The 25,965-nt window shown below is 44.7% G+C and overlaps 1 protein-coding gene across 4 annotated transcripts; it reads left to right on the top strand.

Annotated features, from left to right (window-relative positions):
- Positions 1 to 748: 748 nt before the first annotated feature.
- Positions 749 to 24,196, top strand: coro1cb (coronin, actin binding protein, 1Cb). Of its 4 annotated transcripts, XM_080848024.1 has the most exons (12): positions 3,490 to 3,622; positions 8,262 to 8,310; positions 8,416 to 8,615; positions 13,522 to 13,644; positions 16,367 to 16,496; positions 17,364 to 17,545; positions 17,758 to 17,877; positions 18,384 to 18,488; positions 18,731 to 18,876; positions 20,031 to 20,088; positions 20,471 to 20,716; positions 22,311 to 24,196. In XM_080848024.1, the coding sequence occupies exons 3-12, from the start codon at positions 8,418 to 8,420 to the stop codon at positions 22,428 to 22,430; spliced, it is 1,428 nt and encodes a 475-aa protein (XP_080704150.1). In that variant the 5' UTR covers positions 3,490 to 3,622; positions 8,262 to 8,310; positions 8,416 to 8,417; the 3' UTR covers positions 22,431 to 24,196. The 4 variants fall into 4 exon arrangements, with proteins under 4 accessions (XP_080704147.1, XP_080704148.1, XP_080704149.1 ...); XM_080848021.1 differs by lacking the exons at positions 3,490 to 3,622; positions 8,262 to 8,310 and adding an exon at positions 749 to 2,295; XM_080848023.1 differs by lacking the exon at positions 8,262 to 8,310 and having other exon boundaries at positions 3,484 to 3,622.
- The last annotated feature ends 1,769 nt before the right edge of the window (positions 24,197 to 25,965 follow it).

Genomic DNA, 25,965 nt, shown 5'->3' on the forward strand with positions numbered 1-25,965 from the left:
GGGGGAATGAGACGGCCAAGAATCTGCTAGGAATGGAGCACAGAGACATGGATTTCAACTCCAGCCATGGCAAAGGTGAAATAACACCACTGCCACATCAGAGCGACCAATCAAAGCGCAAGGATGCCTTAAGGGGCCCCAGTCAGTTAGCTAATGCTGGGCCTTCATCGGGCAACGTGCACTGCACCACCGCTGAGGCAGGTGATCAAGGCTCTGATAATAGCCAGGACACGCCACATCAGAAAAATGTTAATTGCCCCGATCTGGAGATTGAAGAGGACTTTAAGTCAGCAGCCTCCAGCACATTCCAGTCGGACAGAGAACAAGCGGCGTATATGAGGAGAAACAATTCTGCCAAAATGGCAGCAGCATGCGCTGACATGGAGGAGAGTGGGAAAGATCAGTCCTCACTTGTTGTTGATGGACGACCCATAGATGCAGCCCAGCAGCTTCCCACAGACATGGCTGCTGCTGCTCCTGCAGCTCAGAGGGCAGATGGGGTAGTGTCTGGTGCTCTGCCTATGCACGTTAAGCAGAGTCGAAAACCGGTGCAAGGGGTTGCTGCTGTCATTCCCAGACCAAAGGCCCAACAGGCACCGGAGGGAACTCCTACGGAGTCGCACCACACTGCAGGTTCCAGTGTGTCACTGAGGGGCGGTGCGGAGGAGACACGGGGGCACACAGATGCCAGACACACAGACGCCCATCCACCGGCCAATCACAGCAGCAGAGCAGTAAGAACACACACCAATAGCTCTTCTGCGGTGAGTGAGCGCAGCACCACAGAGGCCTCGGCGCCTCGCTCTCCTCACCAACGTGACTTGTCCGAGGACGGTAGCATCGTCATTTCCCAAACCGTCCCGTTTCCGTCTGAAGACTATGAGAGATGGCAGCTCACTGCAACAATGCAGAGAGAGCGGGCACCTCTCTATTTAACCGCTGTGGTCACTGCCCCTCCGAAGTTACTCTCTATGCCAGAATCAAAACAGGTGATGGAGGAGGCTAAGCATGAAGCCCACACACCCCTATCTGAGGAGGAGACACCTTTGGAAAGAAGAGCCAAAATCAAAGGGCCACCTCCACCTGTTCCAAAAAAGCCCAAAAACCCCTTTATCAAGGCCACTGCGGCCCACACCACAGCCTCCCCTAAGGCCTCTGAGGAGCACAGCAGATACATCGACCATCTCCTCCACGACATCAAGCAGGCACGCAAAGATTCCTTTGATACTTATCCGGAAGACAGCTGCTGCAGTCCAACTGATCCAATGCACAGTCTGTTAATGGACAATGCAGGTGCACAGTATGCATCACCTTACATGCACATGACGGAGGAATACGACCCAGGGGATGATGAAATTATGGCGGAGTCAAACGACGACAGAATCTACTACATCAGACCAGATTTCGAAGTCATGGCGAAAATTGCAGGTCTCTGTGCTGAAGGGGGATCACGTAATTTAGACATGGAATATGTGGACCCCATGGACCATATGTACGAACAAAGAGCAACAACAAAGGGCCCACCACCACCCGTGCCAAAGAAACCAAAGAATCCATTTGCCCAGACAGACAGAGAGAGCTCATCACCCCCAACCTCCATTTTAGACGTCAGAGATGCAGAAATGACCCATTACCATGTACAAGGTGATGAGATCACACCTGATATGAACATGTACAGCGAAGTGCACAAGACAGCACCTGAACCCAGAGAACACAGAGTCAGTGAGAGGGCGATGAGACATAGAGCCAGAGAGAGGGTCAAACCAGACTTTGAAATGCAGACTGAGTCGAGTGAGATGAGACATGGAGTCCGTGAGAGAGTCAAACCAGACCTTGACATGCAGGGTGAACAGAGTGAAACAAGACACAGAGTCCGTGAGATTGTCAACCCTGAATTTGTCATGCAGGCTGAAGTGAGTGAGATGAGACATGGAGTCCGTGAGAGAGTCAATCTTGAATTTGACATGCAGACTGAACTGAGTGAGAGGGCCCCGGAGCCCAAACCACACAGAGCTGCTGAGAGAGTGAGGAGCCACACACTTCCTACTGACCCCAGCGCTGAAGATTCCAACGATGTGTCAGAATACAAGCCCGTCCATAAGCTGATTAAGGAGACCAACCTCAAGCATGAAAACGTCAGGCACCATCGCTCCCAGTCCCAGCACAGTGAGGCCAAGCCTGAGGTGAGCTTGCAGCGGGTGTCGAGCCTCAAGGTGTCACAGATGAAGAAGACGTTTGATGTCTCCAAGAAGCCAACAGAGCCCTGTGTGGAGAGGAAGCCATCACCTAAGAAAGGTAAGGGAAGTTTGTTTTCTACTGCTATATGTATGAATACTTTAATATTTGCCTAGTGTAGGTGTACATTGTATGTTTTGTATATACATATAGGACTATAATACTGTGCTAGATGCTGTACTGGTTAAGTACCTGTTGAAGCATGTTTATGTGAATTTTGTTTAGATCAATCTGAACGGAACTTGAACTGCCTGAATTCTGTGACTGGCATCCTGCATCATGTTGTCACTGGTAGTACTCACACATTTCCAGTAGAGGGCCCTCTTTCTCTAACCTACTCAGCAGCAGTGATTGTTGTGCAACATATGTATGCGGTCATTCGGCAGCAAAAATGGTCTTTTTCAAAAACATGTAGTAGCCTATGTTGCAAATAGAGCAATATGAGTAGTGAAAACATATTGGTCTGAAATTAGAAATGCACCTGTTTTTTTTTTTTTTTTTTAGGACAGAAACAGTGTTAAATCCATTCATTTCGCTCTCCAATTTCATTCAACTGTATGAGATACTATAAAGAAAATACACTTTATCATAAACTGATGAGAAAATGAGCTATTTCAGGGCGGTTATATAATAAAAGGCTTTCAATAAACATTTTAAACTATGACATAAAAGTTTCCAGAGTGATGCTCTACGTTTCAAAGGGTCAGCTGTGGAGGTTGAAATGTTTGCATGTGAAAACTGATATCCTGTATCTGGCAGTGTTTCAGTAAAGCTGCAACACAGTCCGGTTTATGAAGGCTGACAATCTGAGGCTTAAAAATACAATAGGTTACATAAGTCAGTCAGGCAATGGGAATGAGAAATTGGGGAATTATCTATAAAATTGTAGATATTTGCTAGCTGGGTTTGTTGATCAGTTTAACAGATGCATTGCTCACTAATATTTTACACTACTTTATGATGTGAACATTCGAAGTTTCCTGAGAATAACACTGCAAATGGCACGGATTTCGGGTCCTTACCGTGCAGTGATCTGAACTCTGAAGACTAAAAGATAATGTAATTGCCATTTAAACTTGCTAGGGAGATTTTAAAAGAGATTTCTCTCCTTAAGATGCTGGGAGCATAGCCTACGAGTAACCCTGGGCCTACATATCATTTTGAGTGAGGGAGGGGCAGTACAGATGCTGGGGGAATGGGAGGAGAAAGGGCGTCTCTCCCCATTTCATTGACTTGGAGAAAGGAACAGTGTAGCAAGCGAGAGCTTGGGCGGGTACCAACAGGACAATTCAAACACCATACGGACTTATTTTGAATACTGCCAACATTTTCATGTTTCGAAATTATTCCTTTTGTTGACTTGGAACATTTTATATTATCAACGGAGGTAAGGAATACGCTCCCAACGAAAAAACGCAACATTTCTCCTGACTGTTCGGTGCGGTGGTGGTTTTAATGAGAGCTGGATGATCTGCGGGCTAGCTAGCATCAGTGGTGGAACAGCCACACATCCGCCAGGCGCTAGCTAATTCTGTTGTGCGGGTTGAGTCCAGATTTTCGATTTCCTAGCAGTAAGCCATATACTCTCACCGTCAGTGCACTGTCACGAAATACAATTCAAGTTACATCTTCTTTTGGGTGAATAGTTTCAGTTTATCGCAGCTGTTGTATTGATAAAGATTCATGATTCCCATCTCGTTTTTAAAAACCGCCATAGGTTAGCATTTTTCCTACTTCCTGGTATCCGGTGGAATATCGTTGCTTAATGTAAGCTAGGCAGCTAGCTAGCTATTATAACTCAATATTTCCCCACGTCAGAAAAAACGCCCGGTTAGCTCCTAACGGTAACGTCAGTGAGCAGCATTTTAACCGAAACAGGGCATTATGCAGAGAGGTGCATATTCGTTTAAACTAGGTCTACATAGGTAGTGGGCAGAATCTGGCTTCATATTCCGGTTGCCAGCAGTCTTGTTTCACCCTTATATGGATGTGCATTTCTCCATATCCAGTGGTTTTCAGCCATTGTAGCATTAGCCTACTAGCGTTGAATCGGTCAGGCTAGGATAGCTGGGTTGGGAATGTTGTCTTCCAAATCATGAAGTTGCACTCAGGCATATTCTGATTTGAACCAGAATTAAAGGCCAGTCCTGATCGTTCTGGTTTGCGTGCTCGTATTTTCTCTGTCAGCTTTGATTGAATATGTAGTTTGTAAATGGCTACGTTCATTGATGCTTTCTTGGTCTAGTTAGCACTTGTCTCTGAACACAATGAACCTAGTTAGCCCATGATAATGCAGAGCCGGCGACTTGGGGTGGGAATATTGGTCGTATTTTCAAAAATGAATGGCCACCACATCTAACTCAAAAATAATGTATTGTATACGCGTGGATGTCTATCCAAACGCACAATGCTTGGATTCTGCTCTATTTTGAGGTTTACATACGCACGTCCTCTTACACCATTTTATATCGGACCCGGGTGAGGTGGACAGGCATTACTCAACAGCTAGCTCACATTATCCTAGCCATTGATAAATTGGCTAGCTGGCTGGGCAAAAATAGTTCATTCACATATCTGCGTTGATACTGCTTTATTGTGCTTTTGTTTTCTGTTTTCATGATGGGTTAGTGTTTTGTGAATTGATGCTTGTATATATTGCATTATTATGTGCTTCAAAATGAATGCATTTCTTTAATGACATTTTAAAACTCTGTTTAACTAGTAGTGTCCATAAGATGTTACAAGGGAAGAACGAGGTGCACCGATTCGTCCCGAATGAGGATAACCTTAAAGCCATTGCGACAGGCTGCCTGGTTAAAACTTTCCAGATTCGAGCAGTCCTACACGTTAATGCTCTGCACTGTGTTGATACATGGATTTGCTGTACCTCCAAACGTTATAGTGTGGTCATCCGGCTGCTATCAGAAACCGCAAAGAGACACACCTTCAACCAGCCCTCCTTCTGATTACTTCTCTAACATTACGAAGCCCGCAGTAGTGTGTCTAGATGTTTATGGTAAAGGAAGTTGCCGATCTGTGGATCACCCGATCAAAACAAACGCCCAGTAAACAGCTTAATGATCATAGCTGTCTCGGACAGATTGAGATGACTCCAATTAGTGGTGCTGTGGTTGTTGGTGGTGAGATCACTCAAAACTGCGGTCTTGGTTCTGGTTGAACCTTCATCCTTCATCTGTCTACTCCGCTGACATGTCAGTGGCCTAATTGGAACCACTCCGTGTCAGATTGGCTATGGGAAGTATCCCTCACTAAATTACAACAGACCAAGGCTCTTCACTTCAGCACGTTTCACTGTTTACTCGATATTGTGCCCAAAAGCTTTCCTGAACACTATTGTATTAGCCTAAAATCCCTTTTTTGGGACAGATTTAGACTAAAGGATTTATTTTCACAGCGTGGCACAAGCTTGTGGGTAGGTGTGGGAAGAGCAAACTGTGAGTGAGGGAATTCCTTGCCACCGAGGGAGGCGAGCCAGACTCTAGAGTTTAAACTAGCGTTGACCTTTTGTAAGCATTCAAAAACGTGATGACCGATTATTAAAAAAAACTATGCATTTATGGATGTCTTTTTAGAGATAAACTCCAAGGTTGTTGGGTTGATCAACCATGTTCGACCACTATCTCTGTGTGCTGCCATTGTTGTATTTTTACTCATCGTCCCATGATGGCATATGCCTCTTGGGTGTGTCTGCCCTCTTAGATCAGTGCAACTGTGTTCATGTTGTCTGCCGGTAATGTGTATGAGCTTGCTTGAATAAAACCCCTTCTAAATGAATAAATGTAAATGTTATGCTGCACAGCAGGGACATAACCGTTGCCAGTCCACCTTCCCTCTGCTTTTTGAGGAAGTAGGTCAGGAGGATGCTGCTTGAACTGAAATTAAGCACAATACGCACTAAGCAGGGCTCTGAGGCTGGAACAAGAGCCATGGCCGTTACTCTAAAGAGAGGGTTTGGGAACCCAGTAGAAAACTGTTGCCTTCTTTTAGTCAAAACACAGTACGGAAAGGAAGCGAAACTGAAATGGAGAAATACTGTAAGGTCATCATTGTGTGTTAACCTTTCCTTACATATAAAGACAGAAGCTTGCTAAAACCGCATTCTGCTTAGCGTGCCTGTTCAGACTCCTGTCTTGCATGTTTTGTTTCTTACCGCATTGCATAGGAGACGTCAAATACTCTGCTTTCTTTAAACCCAATTATATCCACTAACGAATTACAGTGACTTGTATGACATTTGACTGGAAGTATGCCTTGCAAATGGTGACTGCATATGTGAGTTTAGATATAACACACTGCTGAGGAATAAGGACCACTTGATGTCAAAGACATTTCTCACTGGGTCACAAGCTTCACACCTCAGTGAGTGGGGGTGGAAGAAGTGCATGTGTTGCATATGTGGAGGGAGACTTGGGTAGGGTTAAAGACGGCTGTATTATGACACTCGGGTTGTCCGCCCTGCTCCTGTGCACATCAGGCTGTAGTAAAAGCATCCATGGGGAATGATTAGCTAGCCTCTGTGGGATCTTTGCCACCACACACAGAGAGAGACCTTGCTCAGCCGGTGTAAAATTTGGCAAGAGGATTCTAAACTGCGATGTGAATCTTCTGTCTGGCATAGAGTTGTATGTAGAGAGCCATGGCATGCTTTCCTGCTCTTCAGTAGACAAAAAAGAAAAAATGGGTTTAGACATGCATTATCCAGATGAGCGAGAAACAAATTATGAGATGATCAGGAACTCCTCATCTCGCAAGATCCTAATTCCTTTTCTCTTTGAGACTACACTGTCACCATTGTTAAGGTCTCCTTTTTTTTTTTTTTTACCCCTCTGAAGGTTTTCACTGTTAGTATTGGGATATTGCCTTGAGGTTATATCACATGAAGACACAACTGAATCGTTTTACTGATAAGGCAGGAAATGCTTTAGGTGTGACCAACCACCAGGCTGGCTATGACACCACTCTCCATGTGGCTCACTCCAATCGTAAAACCAGTTGATAGTACACAGTGTCGGTTACATAACCGGCTGCTAACTCCCAGGTCATGAAACAACATGTGAATGCCTCAGGGTCTCCACACAAACGACATGGAAGTAGCCCGGCGTTCGCATAAATTCAAATACTTCACTGCTCTACTTTGGCCTTAAGGATGGCAGGACAAGGCTGAGCAGTTCCAGACCTTCTCCGGTACATCACTCTTGATGAGTCCTGTCACCGAGTCTTCTTGAGTGAGGCAACAGGCCTGATTTATAGTGTCATGACTCTACTTGTCTGAAGACATTGACTAATCCACTGCTGTAGCTGCAGGCGTGCCCATTGTACAATAAAGGCCTCAGGAATGCTGAGACGTTTTATTGATTCGTGTTGGTGTTGCTGTGTGCATTTAGGGCTAGACTGATATCGGCCTGGCACACCCATTCCTGCCAGAGAAGGACTGGAGGACTTTGAAAAGTTTGGCCACTTTTTCCATGAGCCTCACTGATGGCTCATACCCAGAACTTTGTCCTTCCTGATTTCATCCTTCCAGAGGTCTCCTCTTCTCTGATTTGTGTGTCACTGAAAACAACCCCCCCTTTGATGATCCCCTCTCCTCCTCCACAGCCTCCCAGTGAAGGTCTCTCCCTTTTCTCTGGGGTCCTGAAAACCAAGCTTTACCAATGAGGTGGCCATGAGTAGAGTCTTTCAGTGGTTGTTATGGAAACGGCGGAATGGTGAAAATGAAAGCCTCCTGACAGAGATGGCCCACCTCTCGCAAATGGTGTTTGCTGGCTGAGTGTTAGCACCAGATTTTTCTCATCTGGTCTATTGTGGAAATCTCTACTATAGCAGATATGTCAGATCACGCCGCTGCCTTTTGGTATCATCTTGTTCGTGTCATAAGCAGAATTAAATCTGTATGAACAGACTCCAACTCTGGAATCATGATGAAATGTGATACAATGAAGGCCTGTGGAGGAGCTGCAGGGTTTCTATGACCAGTGGTTTAACGTTGCACATTCCGTGTTCAGATTTCCAAAAACCAAGCCCTGTGACCAGGCCAGATTGCTGACATAGAAGGTTATATTGATTTTTTTTTTTTTTTTTTTTAAGTTCTTAAATATGGCTTCTTCCTCTTTCCCCTTATCACATATTTTTCTTTCTCTTTTCTGGGAACGATTACAGACATGATCAGGCGAGTGGTGCGGGCAAGCAAGTTCCGTCACGTCTTTGGCCAGGCGCTTAAGAATGACCAGTGCTACGATGACATCAGGGTCTCGCGTGTCACCTGGGACAGCTCCTTCTGCGCTGTCAACCCCAAGTTTGTCGCCATCATCGTAGAGGCCAGTGGAGGCGGAGCCTTCCTTGTTCTCCCCCTGTCTAAGGTGAGTCAGAGTGAACTAAATTCTTCTGTTTTGGGGTGCGTTTCCTCAAAGCGTGTTGACTAAGTGAGAGATCGTATTGTAGTTCAACAACGCTTTTGGGAAATGCAGTCCAAAGCCATCTGCATGCAGGGTTAAAAGCTCAAATGTTTTTAACCTCCAGAATGTGAAGTTAATTTGTGTTTTTAGTTTTGTCTATGTGTTTGCTTTTTGAGAGTGCTCTACTTGCGGAACTTACTTATATTATTTTATTTGAAGTTTATTTTTTCTGATTTCCTCTGCTCCACACGGGACTAGGTTGTGGTACTCATCCACAGTTGAGGTCACTGAAGTCATTCTCAACCACAAATGGATTAGTTCAGCAAAGTTTGAACAACTGTACTGATGTATGATGCTTGCTGTTGAAGGCGAAGAAACACTGACTTCAAGGGAGAGAAATGCAAGCATTAGAGCAGGTCTGACATCATTTCTATTTAAAAAGGGCCTAGGGGTGGGATATTTCTAACATGGATTGACGCCTTCCCTTAAATTCTTTTCCCGATCATTGTTTTCTGTGTTTCCAAGGTTTTGTTGGGAAACACACACACACACACACACACACACACATATATAGACTCAAGAAGCCACAACAAACCAAACCCACATTAGATTCGTTTAAAAGACTGTAAGGCCAGGTGTATCTCTCTCACTCCGTATGTGTGTGCGTGTGTGCGCGTGTGCGTGTCTGTGTCTGTGTGTGTGTGTGTGTGTGTGTGTGTGTGTGTGTGAGTGTGAGTGGGCGGGCTCCAGAGTCCCGTGAACATCCCCTTGTGTTCGGCCCTCCTCAGGCATGCCAGTGCTGTCAGCACATTTGACCATATTTGGTGCTCTAGTGCTTTTGCATATCAGCCTTGCAGGGCCACCTCCCCGCTGCCGCTCCATTGGCCAGAAGGCCGTCTGTTTGCCCAGTGGATTGTGGGATAGGGGTGTGAGCTACCAAGGGGGAAGGGTTTGAAAATGCTGCTGAGAGGTATTCCAGATTGCATAGGGAGATGGAGAGAGGGAGACAGACAGAGAGAGGGAGGGAGGGAAAGAGAGAGAGGGATGGTGGGAGGGAGGAGTGGCTTTTTTATCACTCAGAGTTGTCTCTGACATACTTCCTGCATTATTTCCTGGTGTGCTCTCCTGTAGGAAAATAATATAGTCTTTCTTTCCCTCTGAACTACAAGGCTGAGGTATTTTGCTCAGTGTATTCTAAGTGAAAAGTCAAATGGAAAATAAGCTCGGCCGGAGCCGTTAAGTCTTGTTTTGTCCAGTTTAGTCTTGTTTTTGGAACGGTGTGGCAGTACACACCCTCAGCTGACAGTTATCATACACACAGCAGCAGCAGCCTGAGGCGGAGATTAGGATAATTGATCTCGGAATTGAACCAGCTGTTTGGCTTTGCTTTTAAATAAAGTGTTGTCTTAAGCATTTGTGGGCTGGTTTTACGTCTAGTTTTTTTTGGGGGGGGGGGGGGGGGTCTGAGGGGGTTTAAAGTTGGCAGTAAATCCTTCACAACTATACAGTGGGCAATCAATAAGATAAGACGGTTACATGAGTCACTGGCATTTCAGGCCACCTAAAACACTATTAAGAGTTAATCATTGTTGCAAACACAGTAATAACGTTTTAAGTGTTTTAAAGCACAAAGCCAAGAACCTTACGGCCTTGCAAGAATATCTATTTGAATGTGGGTTTCCCCCCCCCCCCCCCCCCCCCCACGTAGTCCTTCAGAAGCATTGCCTTTAAAAAGTGGTGGAATAAAGTCTTTGTGTTGACTGTGCACTGTATAAAAGTCTGTTTAAAGCATTGTGATTGTGACCCCACAAGTTGGAAGCCTTCTCCCCTTTCCAGGGCCCCATGGAGGCATAGAGGCCTTTCTGCAGCGGTCAGCACATCAGGGGATTCTTATTTCTCCAGACCCAGCCCCACTTCACTCACGGCCCATCAGCGCGCCCAATAATAATAAAAACAACAGCCCGGCCGCTATGACAACAGTTTGTTTAGATAATCTGGCTATCAGGTATAAAGATCTCCGTGGCGACAGTAGGCTGCAGCAATAGGGCCATGTTTCATTAGTGACAGGATGTGACCTTTGTTTTGGGGGAAAGGGGGGTGGGGGGCAATAGTGTTGATTCCGTGACCTCAGCTGGTCCCCGTGAATTCCTTGGCAAGCGATCGCACAGCTGTTGGGGTCACTTATGTCTGTAAACGCTTTTATGTTTGTGTGTTTGTGTCTGGTTGGCAGACAAGCTGTTAGACTTGACTGGAGACAGTTATACAGTAAGCAGCAGGCATGTGTGAGGTTAGGTGACAACTTGTTTTTTTGTGTTGGCAACAAACCAGACACTCAGCTTTACCCTCCACTGTGTCGCAGAGGGTATTATGTACACAGAGGCGGGGTCGAGCTCAACTAAGTTTATGCCAGGCTATGAGTAAGCTCTCCATTCCAGAAAAGCCGGTTTTGGCTGGAAGATGCACTGGAGCTACCTAGTTGGTGGAGATCTTGTGATGCAATTCCTCAAAAAGAATGTGGACATTCCTGCTGGCATATCTATGGAATTGACTCCCATTCCGAGTCCCATTCCCATTTTCAGATTTCCAGATGTCATGCTGCTCATGATCCGATAGCACCATTCGACTGGTCCAAACCAATCACTGACAGCATTAATCAGACTGAGGCCGCTCACCACCCTCCTCGCTCCTCCAAAGGTCATTAATATACATTAGGGTCTGTGCCATAAGCGCTTATGTCCCTCCTAATGTCCAGTCGAGCATGAAATCACTCGTTACCCTGAGTGTTCTCTTCTGCCTGCTGCACCTCTCCGGCTTGATGAGGATTGTGTGTGTGTGTGTGTGTGTGTGTGTGTAGTGTGTTTGTGCGTGTGTGTGTTTGTGTGTCCCTCCTCCGGCCAGGGTGGGAATTTCAGAGTGGCTCGCTATGTGGTAAGCAGTGACGTGGTGAGAGGGAAGTTCTGTCTGTGTGTGTGTGTGTGTGTGTGTGTGTGTGTATGAGAGTGAGTGATCGAGCCTGTGTGTCAAAGAGAAAGGGAGTGAGTGTGTGTGTGGCCTTTCTGCATGCCTAGGTTTTGTGTGAATATCAGAGCCCCTCTGGCCCTCATCATGTGCTTCTGTCTGTGTGTGTGTGCGTGCGTGTGGGGGGGTCAGTTCTCTGACTGATCAGTCACTGCTTCAGTGCTGCGGTGACTTCTTGTGTTTTCCCTTTTGTTCCCACGCGGTTGACCTTATAGCCTCCTAATTCCACAGATTATTTCTCCAGGTTTTTTGCAGATTATTGCTCCAGGTATCTGGAGCCTTGCCCTATTTAGTAATAGGACTCCAAAGCAGACCACAGCAGAGCAGATGAAAACTTCTTCGGTATAATTCTTCGCCATGCCCTACTAGTAGATCTCTTCAAGCCGTATGCTGTACTTTTTCTCAGCTTTGGCGTGGTCCTCCATGTTGCCGGCTCTTGTCCAGGTTATGCCTGTTGTGGTCATGAATTTGACTGTGCCCCTAAGCTCCAGCGCCAACACCTCCTCCACCATCCTCTACACACTGTGCAGCACTCAGCACCACCCACACTCTCCGAGTCTCATCCTGTTTCCACTTATCCAGCACAACAGAATTCCTTATCCAGAATTCCTCATCTTTCTATGCCCATCCCATCCCCCCCCCGCCAACGCTTCACCCGGATTCAGGAAGTGTGTCTGTGAGTCTGTGTGTCTGTGTGTGTGCTTGTCTGGTCTACCCCACTGCACCGTCCCCACACGTCTGTGTCCTGTCCAGATCCGCTACTTCCTCTTTCAGCTAACGCTCACTCACTCACGCGCCCCTGACGAGTCCAGGGGGAAGTTTGAGAATTTTTGTTTCTTTCTTCCTTTTTTTTAAAGGTAAAAGCGGATGTCAAATGGTTCCTTTTATATTTTTTGATCTTTCTGCATCCAGTGAAGTAAAGTAGTCCATTGGTCCAGATGAGCATGAGATTGCTATTGGGGTTTTATGGGCTGAGTGTGCGGGGCTCTATCCTTCAGATGTGTGGCAGCAGGAAAGACATTACGTGCCCCCTTGAGCAGCATCCCAGGGTGTCTTGCCCGTTTTCCACATGGGAAGGACAGGAGCTCGGCCCCCGCCAGAGTACCTGGTAGCATCACGTTTTTCCTCTTCTCCCCACCCCAACCCAGCCTCTTTGACATATTGTTACCTTGACGACAGCCAGAGTGACAGCCTCGGGGCAGCACTGTCTGGGTGAGGTCACGTTCATTTGCATAAAGAATGCGGTTGGTTTTGGCTTCCGATGCCTCTGAATGTTCCGGATTCCGAGCGCCACAGATCACTGTCGTTGGGCTAATTGAAAACACTTGGAGCCCATTGTGTGTTTTTTTTTGAGTCAGGTGGCGATCTCGAGCGTAATGAATAGATTACGTGGGTAAAAGGGAATGGAATGGAGCGTCTGCGCATCCGTTTCCTGCGCTGGCTCGTCTGAAAATGCTCAGTGAAGCACACAAACCTCTAGGCTGCTCATGTCATCAGGAAGCACCATGATTGGATAAAGATTTCTCAGCTAGCCGCACCGTGATTGGCTGTGCATTTCTTTTAGAGCTTGAGGTCATACTGCTTCGTGTCTGAGCTGTTCAGGTAGAACATGGTGTTCATTCAGAATTTTGCCATTCCTTTTTACCCTGTCAAAGTAAAGCATTTTCTTGTTAAGGGAAGTTGTCTGTTATCTGTTAGAGCTTCAAACTTGTGGCTTGTTTCCAATGAAAGATCCTATTAAAATGTTTTGTCATGTCACAAAAACATTTTTTTTTTAACAGACTCCTCACGAGTCTCCAGCGGCATGTTTTAGTGTGTAATCCTGACACCTCTGTGCCCTCTCTTTCCTCAGTCTGGACGCATTGATAAGGCCTACCCCACCGTATGCGGGCATACAGGCCCCGTGCTTGACATCGACTGGTGCCCACACAATGACCACGTCATCGCCAGCGGCTCAGACGACTGCACAGTCATGGTAAGCAACTTAAACTTTACCACTCACCTGAAAGAAATTAATTTCCTTTCATTAACAAGCGCTAATCTCGCTCCCTTTAATCTGATGACTATTTAGAGGACTGTGCTGTCATGGTAAGCAACATCACTCTGCACCTGAAATTAGCAGTCAAGCAGTAATCTCAGTAATTGCCCTCGTACTCCTCTCTGCTCCAGCATAGAAAGCAACTTAACTACACACCTATCTAATGAGCTTATTATTATTATCAAGTGGTAATTCTGTACCCTAGCCTCACAGGACAGTCATGGTTTGCATCTTCAATGAGACAGACCCATGGCTGCACACCTGTCTGAAATGAACTTATTTTTATTATCAAGCGCTAGTTTTGCCCCATTTCCATTTTCAGGGGCATTTATTGGGGCGTTAACTTTTTAGCTTTTTATTCATGCGTGATGTGAGGTGTGCAGGATGTTCGGAAGTCAGTCAGTCATCAAAAACACTTAAATGAAATGCATTTGCTGGTTAGGCAGAGAGAATGTCATGCTTCCCTTATTACAGATTTTAAAACTGGATTTTGTTTGCACAATTGTACACAAATGCAGTGGCATATTTGGGCACACACACACACGCACGCACACACACACACACACACACGCACACACACACACACTTATATGACTGTGATTCTGTGTGTTTGTTAATAGAAACATCAATAGGCATCGCCCATGGCCGGTTTGTGCTTTGTTGTTAAATGCTGCCATCATTGGCATCACCAAAACACTGTTAGTCAAGGATGAAACTAAGCTAAACTGATTCCTGACGCCCTCTGCTGGCCTGTTGGAGTGCCTTTCAGCCTTGACATGCACATTATAATCTCCATTACTGAATAATACTGCAAGCTAATGTAAGATGCTAACTGTAAGTAAGAAAGATAGTCACAGAGGAATTTCAAGTCCAAGTCACAGCCAGTAGCAAAACAAAACAAAAACACAAGTGTTAAACTTACTTTTGAAAGATTAAAGTTAACAAAAGTCTTTACTACTGCTTTTCCTGATTTGATACAGTCATTCTCCCTCCTGATTTGAGTGCTGTTGTGCTTATTAGGAAATGTGTTAATGACATGTCTGATGTAAAGCACAGGCGAGGACTTTGACTTCGCAATCATGGGCGGGTCATCTCTGGAATGTTCAGGTTCCAGCTGAAATCTTGTTCAGAACTTTATTCATTTATGTCCATAATTAGTATAGACTATGCAAACAGGGATGGTGATTAGGTTGTGTAGTCATTTTGTACCCTGTCAATTATTTCCTGGGCTTAAAGACATTCTTTAACATGCAATTTACTGGTCTCATTACCTGGTGAAAGGTCTCATTAAGAAATGATTTTCAGTTAACTACTATTGTCACATAATCTAGCCTCATCAGTCCATCACTCAGACATTGTACAGACTTGTAGCTGCATGGGCTCGCCATAGTGGGCAAGACCCTTCTGAGAATGATTCATGGCCTCAGGATCATGGACTTCACCGACCCCTTCCTCTCCTTATTTGGCCAAGAGGCTTGCTTTGACAATCAGACATTTGAAAGGTTAAGTGAGCTGTTTGGAAAGAATGTCGTAAAAATAAACCTGTTTAGTTTAAATGCACACGTTCCACGTGGTGATCAGAATTTTACCTGATCAGTCAGACCAACTGAGTAGGAAAGCTAGTCTGGATCACTCTGAGCGTGAATACATTCTGTATAATGTGTTCTCGCATGTTGTGTGTATCAGATTTGGTAACGATATGCACACAGAATGTAAGCACATTAAGAAGACGTGCAAATACATGTATAATGTATACTGTATAATGTGATCTCACGATCACACTGAGGGCATGTTGTGTCCACATTTACAAACATTGAAATCCACACAAAAATCGCGGGCTATTGATTCTGTCCATTCACTACTTACATGAAAAACAAGGAATACCAACTAGACTAACCAGATTCCTTCTGACTCTTCTCTGAACCTCTGTGTAATTGGCTGATGTGGGTCTGCTCACACCCAAGCAATGTGGTCATCCCACAGTCAGCTAAGAAGCAGCTGTAGGTTTTTGCTGCCACCAACGGGCTTAATATTGCAACTACGGCTTCCCATGACTCCAGACACTTCACTTCTTAGGGGGCGAACACACCGAGACACGTTCCTACAGGCGCAGACGCACAAACGGCTTGTCAAAGCGCGCCAGGCTAAACAGCCAGGTGCGCCTGTGGAGCCGGGCTGCGTGCGCAACCTGCCTGGGCCGAGTGTGACATTGATGAGCTGTGCACCTTGCACTGAAAAGTTGAGAATATTTTAACTTTTCTGCGCGCCTAAAAAACACATAAAAGGCGTGCCGTACCATAGGAAACAATGGTTCTGCTAGCGTCGCGTTTTTAGAAAAGCGTCTGGTGTGCTCGGCCCCTTACTCAGGACGCTTTAACTTGAAGGATATTATGGTTTGATTCTAAAACTGTGTAGCATCTTATTCCTTAGTCATGAACAAACTGCGACCTTCAATACATTGCAGTGTTTCTGTTACTCACAAAGAAGGCAGCACAGCTGTTTGACTTTGGTGAGGACTTTGTGTTTGTAAAATGTGCACTTTCACAATGTGGTTTGTAATAATGGATACAAATATTTCAGTAAAACAATAATTATTTTTACATTCCCCCAGTGTCTGTGCAGACATCACGTAGACTGAGTGTGTGTTTGTGTGTTTCAGGTGTGGCAGATCCCCGAGAACGGCCTCACCCTTCCAATGGCGGAACCCGTGGTGGTGCTGGAGGGCCACTCCAAGAGGGTGGGCATCGTGGCGTGGCACCCGACCGCCCGTAATGTCCTACTGAGCGCCGGTACGTGAGCAAGCTCATCTACAATCCCATTTATTCATGTCCCTTTTATAGCAAAGCAGACACTCCTACCAACTTGAGATACATTAAAAAAAAATGTTTTAAACATGACGACGTGTGTTTGTGCTCACAGAATATGGAAACCATGATTCTAGTTTCTCGCTCTACCCTGTACAGGAAAGAGATTGCGTTTGGTGCATGAATGGGAGTGCTGGCCTTCTACAGGGCACTTGTACACTTTCGAAAGTTTTATGTGTAAAGTTTTTAAAGCATGAAATCTCTCCCTGCCTTCATTATAGCATTAGGTGTGCCTTACTTTGGTTCTGATTTATTGAAGGTCGACTCATTTGGAGCACATTTGGTACTAATGCCCACATATTACTTGGCATGTGCTGTAATGAGCAAAAAATCATTGGTGTTACCATGCAATTTTCGTATTTCCATGCCGTTGATATAATAAGTACCTTGCAAAGGGACAAAACGGACTATTTTGACTTAGAACATCAAAACTCATGTTTTTGATAGCGCTCACTCTACAGTTCGGGACATCCATTCCCTCACTCTATAGTCCACTATATAGTGTATCAGCCATTTTGTAGTGCTGTTTAAATTCTCCACTGTAAATGTAATTCACTGTTTAGTGCAATATAAAGTTCCCATGCATGCCCTCAAATTGTAGTGTACAAAGAGATTTTACCACACTAACCAAGATGGAGCAATGTTAAATGTGTCTATTATACTCCTTATAGGCTATCTTAATGGGTGGCGTTGCCCCCTTGGTTTAAGAACTTTGCTGATCAGCACAAATAGAGAGATGAGTGAATGGCAGATCTTTTATTTATTGTTTGTTTGTTTTGTGGACGTGGTCAGGTGGCGACAATGTGGTCATCGTCTGGAACGTGGGGACAGGTGAGGCGATGATCACGCTGGACGACATGCACCCCGACGTCATCTTCAGCGTGAGCTGGAGCCGCAGCGGCACCCTCATCTGCACCGCCTGCAAGGACAAGAAGGTGCGCGTCATCGACCCCCGCAAGGAGCAGATTGTTGCGGTAAGTACTCAACACACACACACACACACACACATAAACACAGAAACACTGATTAATCTGAAGAAATATGTTCACATTAGTGCTGATGCACACATAAACAATTATTTCGATTTTAGTACATAAAAGAAGTTCAATCCATGTAACTAAGGAGGTCTAATAAGTGGATTTAGGTAATCGGAACCACTTGCTGGTCTAATATCTGATATCTACAGGAGAAAGACAAGGCCCACGAAGGGGCACGGCCTATGAGGGCTATCTTCCTGGCGGACGGGAACGTCTTCACCACGGGATTCAGTCGCATGAGTGAGAGGCAGCTGGCACTCTGGAACCCGGTAAGCCCTGTCGCCAAAACGCCTGCATTCCACCAGTCGCTCACTATTTCCCACCACCTGAGCCGTACCAAGCCCCTCTGTACAATACAACCTTATTAATCCCTAAGGTGAAGTTTTATGACGTGTAGAAAATGGATGAAACGAAAACAGACAAGACCGTCTCAGTCCCAGACTCATCACGTACGATGTTATAAGTAAATAAAAGTGATGAAGTGCTTAAGTTATAAAGTAGTACACGATTTGGGAATCTGTGACTTATGCTGCAAACTTTAGAATAAGGTTCTGCAGATGTATTATTTATAAGTAGCCAAGCCCGTTAATGTTCAGGACCGTCTTCAACTGTTCTTGGTTGACAGATAATTGTGACTGAACAGATTTGCATAGGACTCTTAGCACCAGTTGACTCTTGGGTTTTGTCTGGATGAAATATTGTCTGCAGACATCAGACAGGGAGTGGAAGGCTGTTGTTTGGCTGTGTGTGATGTACCTACATTTTCTTTTCACAGAAAGCCATGGACGAGCCCATCACAGTGCACGAGATGGACACTAGCAATGGGGTCCTGCTCCCCTTCTATGACGCTGACACTAGCGTAGTGTACCTGTGCGGAAAGGTACATGACCTGCTCAAAGTTTTGACTACACTATGACAACAAGCTCTACAAATGCAGATTTTTGTGTGAAATGCAGTTTACTCATTCAACACATTTTGTCTGTGTGTCTGGCTGGCTGGCTGGCTGTCTTGTGTGTGTGTGTGTGTGTGTGTGTGTGTGTGTGTGTGTGCTTGTGTGTGTGTGTGTGCTTGTGTGTGTATGCATGCATGCAATTTTTTTCCCGTTTGTGCCACATCTACCAGGGGGACAGTAGCATCCGCTACTTTGAGATCACGGAGGAGGCCCCGTACGTGCACTACCTCAACACATTCTCCAGCAAAGAGCCCCAGCGGGGGATGGGCTACATGCCCAAGCGCGGCCTGGACGTCAACAAATGCGAGATCGCCCGGTGGGTGGCCACTCTCTGCCAACTGTAATAGGCATCAGATGGGTGCATAGGGGCTCCTCACAACTCCTCTATAGGCTTGTCTGTGAAGCCAGTCACGCCGTTAACTGGGAAAGGTGATGGCCAGCTGGTGCGTGCTGGCATTCTTACCAGTGGCCACATACAAGTAGGTCAGAAATGCTGGTGTGAGTTGTGCTGTAGAATATGGCGTGTTCTCTGTGAAAAACAAACAGTGAAACAGGACTTTATCCTAGGAAAGACAATATATTGTGCTGAAAAGAAACCTCAGGCTCCTGTAGGTTGTAGGGACAGTGTTTTCCTGATTTCTGTCAGGTTTTTTGCTTGCATGTTACATATAGTTCTGCATTTTCCTTTGCCTATTTTGTGGACACCATATCCTGATGTGTTGAGTGAGATTTTGATGTGGTCCCAGATCAGATTTGGATTCGAATTCAGTCAATAGCCTGTGGACTGTAGCCTGTAGCCTGGAACAGATGGTGTTTTATTTGTCATTTTCTACAACACACTTCATCACCCACGCAAGCACACACACACACACACTCATCATTATTATTATCCGCTCTCTTAAGCAGGTCAGCAGGGGCAGAATTGTTTATTTGTTTTTATTTTTCATAATCAGTGGATTATGACTGTGATTTAAACGCAAACATGTGTCATTTTAAGACGCTGTTCCTTTCACAGTAATAACCTGTATGGGTTACAGACACAACTATGGGCAGTGCAGAGAGTGAGCATCTGACACAAATCAGAGTGGAGTATTAAACCCTCTATAATCTGGTTGCAGTCATAATGCACTGTGTTTGTGGCAACTCACCAATATGAGGTATGTTAACAAACACTAGAGGGAGCTATATCACTGTGGGAACTGGCAGTGGCTGATGCAAGTGTCCAGTCTAAACTTGAAAAGATTCCAGTCCAGAATTCGTGGGATGTTGCAGTACTGATTTCTTATGCAGTTTTGACAGGAAGGAGAGCTTGTAGAAGTTTAAAAAAAAATGTTCTGTTATTTTACAGTAAAGCCTTGATTTGATTGTTCTGTGTCCACATTAGTCCATTAAATGTCTGTTACTTATGGATTTGTACATAGTAATGCGTGTTAAATAAAAAAGTGATGGTTTTTTTTCCACTTCTCATAGGTTTTACAAACTGCATGAAAGAAAATGTGAGCCCATCATTATGACAGTCCCTCGAAAGGTAACTTGCAGTTCTTTCCTATCAGGGCTGATTTAAATGTGCATTCCTCTGCTTTTGCGGTCACAAAAATGCTTCTGGACATGATTTTTCTCTCATTGTACATGATTAAATCAGAGTTTCTCAATTTGTAATGTTTTTGTTTTATGGTATCGGCAACATTCCATAAATGATCAGAATCCTCAGCAACAATATGGAATGTCCTTTTCTCTATTCTTTCAGAATTACTTCACATCATAGAAATCTATTCATGTAGGCCACCATCATGTTACCTTGCTTGAACCGCATGGAGATTCAGTTTGTATTGACAGTTCAACCCTCATGTCATTCCAGTACTGCTAATGGCCTCCTTTCATATGTTTTTCTGCTCCCTTCCCCTCCGCAGTCGGACCTGTTCCAGGATGACCTCTACCCAGACACAGCAGGGCCGGAACCTGCTGTGGAGGCAGATGACTGGTTCGAGGGCAAAAACGGCGACCCCATCCTCATCTCCCTCAAGGACGGCTACGTCCCCGGCAAGAACCGCGACCTGAAGGTGGTGAAGAGGAACATCCTGGAGGCCAAGGTGGCCAAGAAGCCTGAGGGCACTGTCACCGAAACCGCCAAACCAGGATCTCCCAAACCCACCGTAGTGAGTTCTGGGTTTTGTTGGTCTGTTTGTTTGTTGGTTGGTTTGTATATATGTGACTTTAGGCATCACATGTTCTTAACATGCACCAGCAATGTGAAGTGTGTGTGTGTGTGGTTTGCGGTTTTGCTGATCATTCGTTACCCTGCCAGACTTACTGGTTTTAACTTGATTGAATTGTATTACATATTGGATGTAAATTTTTAGTTTATTTTTGTTAGAAAAAAAATATCCAAATACAATTAGATTGATCCATATGTGTTATACTTCCAACAAATATGGATATGAAGGACTTTGATTTAAGATTGCCAACCCCCAACCCTTAAAGTACGAAGAGTCAGTAGACTATTTCTAGTTGTCCTACATGGCATTTTTCAGTTCTCTAAAAAGCTGGCAAACCTAGAAACCCCGCATTCAGCCACAACACATGATGAACACACAGCTGTACCCTGTTAAACACAGTCATGCGCCAAGCTACTCACTCATGTTTGTCACCTGGACTGGCTGTTAACTCCTGGGATTTCCACCAGAGATCCACCAAAGTCCTTGTAGGCAGGTTTCGCCATTAAGCAAACCTTTTTGGCGATGCTTCCAGGCAGCTATATTGTGCAAACAAGATCAGGCTCTTATCTAGATGAATGGGGGGGTCAGACATTTAAAGTACATCATGTAAATCCGTGTTTAAATCTGACATAAATGGTGTGAAATGTTTTTCCACAACTGCTCAAATTAGGTTAATACTTAACTCTTTGTGTTGACTTGCTCACTGTGCATGCACCAAATTTTGCGACACAGCTAATGCTATGAAAAAGGTGGAAATAAACAGAACGTTCTGGTTCCTCATTTATTTTGCCATCAGTGGTTCGTCCCCTCCCTTCTAACGTATCTGGTTCCACTCTGGGTCAACCCTGTTCTCACGTCTCTCCAGCTTGACCGCCTCTGATGTGACGTGAGGAGAGGAGAAGGACATGAGGACTGAATGTTTCTGCCTCCCTTCAGTGTCTGTTTATGACCGGTGTTGCTGTTGGCTCCAGACCAACCATGTTCAGCCATCTTAACTGCACAGGCCACTAAATCACATAGCGGCTCGGAGTTTGACAGTTTACGTTGTAAACCTTATGTTTCAAGGGAATAAGTTTTGACTAAGTTTTATTTTAGTTTCTATGGTGGAACAAACTACCTAGCACTACCAGAGCAGGGGCGTCCCTCTCTACCTTTAAAAAGCTCTTGAAGACCCAACTCCTCAGAGAGCACCTCCCTTCCTTACTTGCACTTCAACTAGTGCTTAACTTGCACTTACAGCAGTAACATTCCTGCACTTCTTTTTTTCTATTTCTTTTTTCTATTTCTTCTTTTTCTCTTCTGTGAAATAGTATGTATTGTTACACTAGGTCTTTATTGCTTGTAGCTTGACATTCCTCTTTTAGACAGTATGTCGCTTTGGGCAAAAGCGTCTGCTATATGATTAAATGTAAATGTTCTATGTATGTATGTCGTTTAACTTACTGCTGGGTTTAGGAATTCTTCTGTAATTTATGTATTCTCTCTGTCTCTCTCTCACTCTCTCTCTTTCTCTTTCTCTCAATCTCTCTCTCAGCAAAATGAGGCAAAACTGGAGGAGCTCCTGCGGGAGGTGAAGTCTCTCAGGGACATGGTTACTCTTCAGGACCGCCGAATCGCCAAGCTTGAGGACCAGGTCGCCAAGGTTGGCATCTAACGGAGAACCAACGAGCGAGCGAGAGTACGGAGAGACTGCCATCAGGACCGCTCAGAACCACCATCCACTCTGGAGAGAGAGATTCCAACAGGCCCGGGGGCCTGTCACTGCCAAAAAATACGCCCCAGTACTCCCCCGTTTCAGTCCAGTTATCCACACACACACACACAAACACATACACAAATATATCCATATACGTACACACACACACGTGCAATGACACCTGATCTCCATAGTCCTCTAGAGACAGTCCCCGACAACATTCCAAAATGAACTTTTATTTTTCATGCCAATCCCCCCTCAATGTTTTTAAGAATTCATGGCGCAGGATTTAAATCTTGCCTCCAGAACATGAATATGAATTAATGAATAAACGTTTTTTTCTGTTGTTATTATGGTTGTTGAATTATTGGAAGTTGTCTTACTTTTTTTCATTACTGTAAAATTTGTGAACATTCTGATGTTGACTAAGAATGAGACGTATCCAAGATATTGCTTCGATGCATTTAGATTTCTTTTGTTAACGGGAGCATCAGTATTGCCATAGTTCCTCAACTTGTTTTGGAGTTGCCAAATTTGAAAGGTGAATCGCTAAATCCACCTTGTGGTCGTTTTATATTCTTTCCACTTGTATATTTTTTTTTCTCTTTCTATGTATTCCAGGCGTAACCAGGGGTGATGCAATAGAATGGTTTTACTCTAAATTGAAGTTTTCTCAGATTGTGTTTGTTTTGTTTTTGTTTTTTTACAGTCTCAATACCCATTAATTGGCCCCAACAATAGTAAACAGGGTGGGGAGGGTGTTTTTTTAATGAGTAGAGAGGAGCAGCAGGTCATCTAGTATTGCAGATACCCCTTTTCAATAATCAGGCCCATCAATCAAATCTATTGCCACCTCTTGCTGAAGGAAGGCATTCAGTGTTATTTGTCTTCTAGAGTGGGTCGCGTTGTGACGATTTTGCCACGGTCATTGCACTCATGCAGTGACAAGGTGGGGAGATGTAGTCAGAGTTTCACCCCAACAACTATTCCAGTTGTGTTTTATTACGAGCGCCTCCTGTTCTCCCACACCGTTTCTGTCGAGGGGAAAAAAAATGAAAAGAAAAGAAAAGTGCTTTGGTGCATTTTGTTTTGGGCTCCACTTCGGCAACGTGTTCAGTAAATACCCGATTAACACACTGATTAACACAAAATCCTATGGTATTGTGTGTGGTCTCTTTCAAAGCCAGGTTTTCTGTTTGTTTCTTTCTTTCTTTTCTTTAATTCTCTTTCTTCCTTTCTTTTTCCCTGCCCTCTTTTGAATGTACCCCCTCTGAATGTGAAGGAGACCACCCCACCCCACCCTGGTAGGCTGTAGGCTCTCTGGATGTACTAGATTTGACCAGTGGGATGTCGGGAGAGGCACGACAGAGGCCAGGTGGTGGCGACCCCTGTGGCCTCGGTGTACATGTTCTGTAAATGTAGTGGTGACTCTCGTGTATGCGTGTGTGTGATTGATCAGTGCAACGACCGCTCCACCCTGAACCCTCACCCCCAACCAACCACCATAACCACCACCATCCCATAGTGCCTCAGCACCTGAGCAGGACCTGCTGTCCTCTTGGCATCTACCCCTCACTTAACACCACCCAACCCCAACCCAACCCCCCTATAATACCTCCACCCTGAGCTGAGAACATAGAAAAACAAGAGAAGAAACTGTTCTGTGCATGCATTCTAAGGTCTATCAATCCTGCAGAAAAGGTGAAAATAAATGAGAAACACAATAAACCCCCTCATTCTTACAAATCTTCCGTGTGTGTGTGTTCCTTTATACCCTTTAAACCTTTTCGATATGGTTGTTAGTGTTTTGTCACTCCTGACCTCCATAAATATTCATAATGTCATCACAACACTTCATAGCAATCATTTTTGCTGTAAGTCTGGAAAAAAATACTTTAATATTAATTATTTGGCTGTCTGGGCGAACAATTTATTGTTTTCTGATGGGACAAGAGTCATTACCAGTGTGGGGATGTTCTTTGCCAAGATATTTTAGATCTGTGCTATTTCCACAAATACATAAACTGGATGTGGTTAGTGAGGTTATTAGTCCACCTTTCTCCAGGCTGACCACACAGTAGAATAGCTCACCAGGAAGCCTGAATCAATACTCCTTTTAGAAGCCATTTAATATTGCCATGGTTCATTGTGAAGATATCTGGGCTGGTGGCATTGATGCGTTTCACAAAGTTGAAGCCAGCCGCTTTACTGAACTAAATAGAAGCAGCTCAGTGTATCCAACCTTAAGCCAGGGCTAGAGAATGGGGCTAAACTTAGCATTACGTTCATCTTTCACTATATGGATCTATTTAGCTCTCACAGAACAGCTTTGTTAGTTTTTTGTTTTCTTATTCTTTTGTCTCTTGTTTTTGTCCAATGCGCTCTGAGTTTAAGGCCTGTGTCTTGTTTGTGAGAAATGTTGTGCTGTTTATAATTCACCAGGAAGGCGCTGAATAGGCAAGAATAGACATGCGCTCTGTGGCCCCAAGAAAAGTAGCTTGCTCACCAGTGACTCAGTGCAACAGGAAGTGGTGGTTTCCATGGAGATGGGCCTCTGTGCTTGCCACATCACAGCCACATTTCCATTTGCTCATAGCTCAGAAATTAAGTCTAGTAGGGGAAGTTGTTACACTAGACAGGATCTCTAGATCTCTCAAGAGCACATAACATTATTCTTATGGTTTTCCCAGGCCTTGTAGAGTGAGTTTTTAAATCATATGACTGCAAAAAAAGTAGGCTATGCATTGTCTAGGCTGCTATTTCCACTATTTCACACACACAGACCCTTCAACCAGCCAACACCATTCTTCTCCAAATCAGGACTTCAAAGTCACACAATTGAGACAATGTCAATGTCTGTCTAACCAGTGTTGCAGCTGTTCAGATATGTGCTTGTGAAAGGTGCACATTCGTACATAAAGATATGTAATGCTGAATGTCAGCTTCCTCACAAGAACTTCATGTAATGTCATTGGTAATCACTTTCCTTAGCTGATGGCTTTATATAGCACTTATATCAGCTATAGCACTTATATCAGATAAAAGGAAGTGGGTTTGAGGTTTTATGGACTACATGGCAGTTAATATGATCAACCCTACAGTGTGACCTGTGAGTGCTTAATGCAGCAAAAATAAACAAGGTCACATCTTTCAGTTTCAGTCTGAAGTACATACACACACACACACACACACACACACACACACACACACACACACACATACAAACACAACACAAGCGGAAATGTTTTAATCCAGCAAGAACCATCAAGCAGCTTCTTGCCCAAGACTATGACAGTTTTGTCAGTATTCAGTCACATTCTGACTCTGCGTTTGACGCAGAAACACTTCCTGCTTCCTCAGTTCAGGTGGGGCCCTGCGTCCAACAACACACAGTCGTGTGCCACCTTCAGACATGTGTTTCTGCACAAAAAGTGCCAGTGTGATCTGCTGCTGCTCGTGTTAAGACCATGTCTCTCCTTTCACCTGCACTGAG

This window comes from Sprattus sprattus (genome assembly GCF_963457725.1).
Source record: "Sprattus sprattus genome assembly, chromosome: 11".
In the NCBI taxonomy this organism is placed as follows: domain Eukaryota; kingdom Metazoa; phylum Chordata; class Actinopteri; order Clupeiformes; family Clupeidae; genus Sprattus; species Sprattus sprattus.

Coding starts and splice junctions, on each gene's coding strand:
- coro1cb (XM_080848021.1), top strand. CDS start 906: ATGCAGAGAGAGCGGGCACCTCTCTATTTAACCGCTGTGGTCACTGCC. Junction 8,616..13,521: donor TTGTTCTCCCCCTGTCTAAG/GTGAGTCAGAGT, acceptor CTCTTTCCTCAG/TCTGGACGCATTGATAAGGC. Junction 20,089..20,470: donor TTATGACAGTCCCTCGAAAG/GTAACTTGCAGT, acceptor TCCCCTCCGCAG/TCGGACCTGTTCCAGGATGA.